General features: G+C 58.3%; 1 protein-coding gene across 1 annotated transcript; it reads left to right on the forward strand.

Annotated features, from left to right (window-relative positions):
* Positions 1 to 293: 293 nt before the first annotated feature.
* Positions 294 to 3,561, forward strand: AMER1 (APC membrane recruitment protein 1). The gene has a single exon (XM_044682550.1). The coding sequence runs from the start codon at positions 294 to 296 to the stop codon at positions 3,378 to 3,380; it is 3,087 nt and encodes a 1,028-aa protein (XP_044538485.1). The 3' UTR covers positions 3,381 to 3,561.
* The last annotated feature ends 2,289 nt before the right edge of the window (positions 3,562 to 5,850 follow it).

Below are 5,850 nucleotides of genomic sequence, written 5' to 3' on the forward strand. Positions count from 1 at the left end.
GGCTCAGTGTAGAATTTCACTGCTTTGGGGCCTGGAAGGGGAAAGCCAAGGAGGGGGAGAGTGTAGAGTAGACGAAGGTTTCTCCTTACGTTGCGACTCCCCCGGCCCAAGCTAGCGGCCGCAGACACCTAGCAGAGCAGACCCAGGCCGGACGCTCCCTCACTGCTCTCTCTCGGTCTTTCTCTGTCTTGTCTCTTCCAGACCCATTCGTGACATGTCTTAGACGACATCCAGACCAGACACCAAGGGCCCCGCTTCACGGAGCTGGATACGCCTCTTTGGCTCTCGTCACCATGGAGACCTACAAGGATGCCCATTCGGAGGAGCTCGCGAAGACTAAGGGAAAAGCGGCTGTTGGGGAGCCCCAGGGCAAAGGAGCAGAGAGCGGGGCTCCGGGCCAGGCGTCTGAACTCGAAGGCCCTAACCCGGAGCTGCCCCCAGCAGGACCGGGCAAGTTCAAGAAGACGGCCCTGAAGCTCTTCGGGGGCAAAAGGAGCATCTGTACTCTGCCCAGCTTTCTGGGGGGCAGCCGAAGCAAAGGACCGGGGAAAGGAGCCGCAAAGAGGGGTCTGAGCAAGAGTAAGACCCACGACGGCCTGCAGGAGGCCTCTCAGGAGTCCGAGCCACCACCTCCATCTGTCAAAGGGGCCAGCCACAGCTCACCCCTAGCTGGGTCACTTCACCTGCTCCCCAGCTCCCTAAGCTCCCAGGGGGCCCTCGAGACAGGAACGTGCCTCAAGAAATCTCCACTCAGAGGTCCTGAGAAGCCCAGGCCAGAGAGGGCTCCGACTGCCCCACGACCAAAGAAAGGATTAAAGGGGTTATTCAACAGCATTCGCCGCCACCGCAAGCCCAAGGTCCCCGAACCTGAGCGAAGCTCCCCAGGCAAAGAAGGGCTGGAGGTACCCAAAGAAGGGCCCGGAGAGCCTCCCGGTTCGGCCCCTCAGCCCATCACCAGGGATGAGTGCTTGCCCCTGCCGCCATCAAATGCTAAGTCCATCGAACTTCAAGGCCCGGAACCAGACCCTCCTCCACCAGTTGCCGGGGAGATGTCCCCGGAGGACCCCGAACAACTCTTGGAGGCCTCTATCTCATCGCCCCCACCACTCGAGCCTAATCCCGAGCCTGGCGGCCCAGCGGACTCATCTGGCCCAGAGGTGAGGGGAGATGAAGAGGAGGGAGAGCCATCTTTGGGCCTTTCTGGAGACCAGTTGAGCCTCCTTTTTGGGGATGTCACTTCTCTAAAGAGTTTCGATTCCCTGACGGGCTGCGGGGACATCATCGCAGAGCAGGACGTGGACAGTATCACCGAGAGCATCATCTCTGCCGAGAGGGGACCTGGGCGAGAGTCGGTCAAGCGGAGTTCCTGCCTAGTCACCTACCAAGGCGGTGGGGAGGAGATGGCCATGCCAGAGGAAATGGAGGAGGAAGAGGAAGAGGACGAGGAAGAGGAAGAAGAAACCATGGGACATTTGTCCGAGAGGGCCAACTCAGCACGGGAAGAAGCCCCCATCTATCACCTCACCAGGGAATTGGGCCCCCATGGTTGCTTCTTGTTCGAGGGGGCCCGCCCATACTCTGATCCGGAGCCCGGGGAGCTTCTGACCCCCCAGAGTGATCAGCAAGAGTCTGCCCCGAACAGCGACGAAGGTTACTATGACTCCAACACGCCAGGACCAGATGATGATTCTGGCGATGGCCTGGGCCCTGGGAAGAAAGACCGACTGCCTCGAGACAGCTACAGTGGGGATGCCCTGTATGAATTCTTTGAGCCTTGTGACAGCCTCACAGGCTCTCCACCAGGGGACGAGGGCCTGTTTGACCCTCCGGGCCCTGGCCCTGAACTCTTTGACGATTTCTTGTCTTTTAAACCCTTTCCCTCCAGCAAAGGGCCAGACCCGTCTCTGGGCACCATGGAGACAGAGGAGGAAAGGCTGGTGACCATTCAGAGACAGTTGCTCTATTGGGAGCTCCGAAGGAAGAGGCAGGAGCCGCAAGGGCCTTATCCGCAGCGGGAAAAACCCAGTGAAGAACATCACGAGAGAGCCCTAGGCCCTTTCCGCAAGAACACGGGAGGGGACCCAGGCAGTTTGCTCCATGCTGGGCGGAACCTCAACTCGGTCTTCTCTGTTGCCCCAGTTTGGAAGGATTTCTCACCCGAGGAAGAATGTTATGAGTGGAAAGGGCAAGGCGCCTGCCCGCTTCAGCTCTGCCCAGGCGACAGGGTATTTGAGCCAGGCCCAGAGGAGACCGGCTTTGAGGAGGGGTCCCCCGGCAGGACCTATGGCTCCTATTCGCCGACGGAGAGCCCCGAAGCAGATTCAGAGGATCGAGAGGAGGATCCCGCTGTGAGCTTCTCCCAGGCCCTGGTAGAGTTCACGAGCAACGGGACCCTGTTCTCTAGCCTTTCGGGCAGCTCTGATTCGGACTCTTCTTTTGCCCAGAACCTCCCGGTGCTGCCACCCATGGTGACCTTTGACATCGCCGACGTGGAGCGGGAAGGTGAAGGGGAGTGTGAGGGCCCCCCGGAATTCCACACTGATGATGAGGACTTTGATGTGGGCTACATTCCCAAGGAGGCCTTGGATGACCTGGATGAGCGCCTCTTCCCTGGCTCCTTCCGAGGCCTCCCCTGGGGGGTGGGCAGCCTCCCCCGGCACCTGGGTCTGCCTGGCCTGAGCCCTCCACCTCTGCCACCTCCTATGACCCTCAACAGAAGGAGTCGCTCCCTGGACACAGAGACCCTGGAACTAGAACTGGCTGGCTCTCAGCTAACCCCGAGCTACATGGAGCCTGGGAAGCGAGAAGAGCCCGAGGAGGGAAGGTGGGGTTGGGAGAGCCCCTTGGACTCCTACGTGGAGCCCCCAGAAACATATGACTGGCCAACCTGGGCCCGCTGCTCCCCCCCAACAGGGCCCAGCCACGGCTGGCAGCAGCCAGACGTGGCTAGAACCCCATTTGGGTCCCCAGCTTGCTATGGCTCCCTGAGGGGGCTGCCGCCAAAGGACTCCTGGGATCGAGGGTCGCAAGTGCGGCACCAGGCGGTCCGCCCTTCTCACCTGGACTTGCAGGGGGGTCCGTGCTGGAATCCTCAGGCACATTATGTCCAGGCTGAGACCAAGAAGCAGGCCTTCGTGATGTCCCTGGAACCCAAAGGGCCTATCAAAAGTCTCTCCCCTAGACTTCCGGCCAAGTGCAAGTCTGTGGGCATCATCCGAGGAGCACCCCGCTCCCCTCAGAGCTGGGAAGAGCAGCCCAAATGGCACCACGTACACTCAAGGGGCACCAACACCAACATGCTCAAGGGGAGGGACGGCCACGGGCTCTCCTTTCCTCCCAGCTACCCGTCCAGTGCCATGAATGTCACCACAGCCAAATAGCACCTGTTGCAGCTGCTGGAGGCCCGATCCTGTAACACTAGGCCTGGAACATGAGAGCTCTTTGCTGCTGAACTCAGAAGAGGTTTCGGCCAATGGAAGCTATTCTGACTTAGAAAGGTTCTTTCTCTCCGCCATTGGCTGCACTATCTGGAATATATATTCCCAGGACAAAAGAGATGCACACCTAGCCTTTTTTTTTTTCGGGGGGGGGGGGCGGGGAGTCCTTAAGATCCATTCAGGGTTTTTGCTGCCATGACTTCCCACCCACAATGCCTGCCAAGTCAGTGATGCTGCTTTCTTTGAACATGCCACAGCACCGATTACCAGCAAGGGACCATTGGTGATTCTACCAGACCAGCCCCTCCACCTCCACCCCCCCAACCACTCCATGTAGTTTATACTAGACAGGAAATTATGGTGCAAGCCTCCAGCCCACCCCGCCCCTGCCCCCACACAGCATAGATGCCACCTTTGGCTAAGGGGTGAGAATATCCCCACTGGCATCGGTAACCGATGTCCCTAGAGTGCTGTGAGTTCAAATCTGTGGCTCCGGGTGCCTCGTACCCTGGGCTTCAAAGTGACTTGGAGCAGAGGGGTGGGACTCTTCAAGGTCAAAACAGGAAATGGGTCTGGCGTAGGCCCTGCCCACACAGCCGGCTTCCATGTTGTCTTTTCCTCTCAACTAGCAAAATGTTGGTGCCCAGCTAAGTGGCTTTCAATTTTTCTCCCCTCTGTTCCTCACAAGGAAGTTTTCGTAATCCCATGCCAAGGAACGGGGCCTTCCCGTTAGGGTGTGTGATTGGGAGACCGTCTGAATTGGGCTTTGCTGGGGTTTACGGTGCTTTCCGGTGGTTTCGTCGTCGTCTTTGGGTTTCTGTTTGGATCTTCTTTAGGGCGAGCAGGAGAGCGGAGTGAGGAGGCCTGACGATCTGTCCAAGACCCCAATAAAAAAGGCCTCATAGGGCGGAGGGCCGGGAGGGAGATGAGTTCGGTGTCCTGGCACACTGTCCTGCAAGCCTCACTCTGGCTGGAAGCAGAACTCATACCCCGTAAGGACCTGTTGCTCTTTAGCTGCCCGGGTGCCGAGCTTCGCCCTCGGACTGGCTACCAAAGGTACCTCTGGCTTCTCCCAAGTGAATGTCAAAAGAGCTTTTCTCTGCCAATCCGTTTGGCCCCTAGCGTCACCAAAGACTGTGCCTCTTTCCTGTCCCCCGGTTTCTGCCAAGCTGCTACACCAAGAATTGCACAGGAGTTCCACTTTTCAGACCAATCGCTCCCTCCCCTCCTTTTTTTTTTTTAATCATTGTTTTGACGTTTAATTAGGTTATGAGTGTTGGCGGTGAAGAGCTCCCTGGGACAAACAGATGGGAGACTTCTTGGCGCAGTTGGGGGAGAGGGCAGGATTTGAAGCGGGAGGACCTGGCTTCCGAGCCTGGGTCTGGCACCTGACTTAGCTGTGTGACCCTGGGCGAGTCACTTCCTCCCTCTTGGCCTCACTTTCCTCATCTGTAAAATGAGGAGGTCGGCTGGATGGCTTCTGAGGTCCTTTCCTGCTCTGTTTATGATTCTCTGAATAAGGGCTGCCGAAACCCCCTCCCGAGCCTCTCGAGGCTCTGCAGAATTCTGCTTGAATTTCGTTCTTTTCCAATTGCATGCAAGATATTTGTTGTCTGGGTGTGTAATGACCCCGATTCTGACTTGTTCCCCCCCTCCCCCTCCTCGGATCAGGAAGGATAAGGTTACCGGGGCTGAACAGTTGCTGTGGGATTCCGGAAGGGCTAGGACTGCCATACAGACCCTGGATCTCACTGGCTTGGAAGCAGCCATCGAGCGGAGGATCTGGGTCACCTGCCTCTAGTAGTTTGGGCGTTCTGGGATGTATTTGGCCGGCCCAGTGTGGGCACGCCTTAGGATGATGAGAGGCCGGCAAGCCGCCCCCTCACTGGAACCAGCACTAGCCGATGGTTTATGCCGACAGGGCCTGCCCTCCCTCTTACCAGAGGCTTATGAGGCCCTGCATTCCAGAAAAATGTGGCCACATTCCTCCTCCCTGGCCTCCGGCCAAGACTGTCCAGGGAGGTGGGAGCGAAAATGTGTCTGGCTGGTCTGGCAGGAAGTCCCCAGTCTCAGCCCACCCTGGCCCTGGGTTTTCCTCCAGGGCAGCCTAAGTTTCTGTCTGTTCATGTGAACCGAGCCACCTCAGGCCCCTCAGCCCATGCCAATGGAGGGCACCCAGCCAACATGGGAAAAGAAAAGAGAGGAACTGGGTGGCAAGGCCTTGGCGGATTGCCAGCAGGGCAAGAATCAGGCCCCCGATGTACGTACGGCACCAGCCGCTCTGTATGACCCGGGGCATTCACGGTACCCCGAATCCTCCCTGACCACCAGCGAAAACGGCGAGGCCTCCAAGCACGCCCGTCCCCTCTGCTTGGGCCTGAGACGAGACTGGTGGGAGGAAGACTCGTGTAAG

The sequence above is a fragment of the Gracilinanus agilis genome, chromosome X, assembly GCF_016433145.1.
Source record: "Gracilinanus agilis isolate LMUSP501 chromosome X, AgileGrace, whole genome shotgun sequence".
In the NCBI taxonomy this organism is placed as follows: domain Eukaryota; kingdom Metazoa; phylum Chordata; class Mammalia; order Didelphimorphia; family Didelphidae; genus Gracilinanus; species Gracilinanus agilis.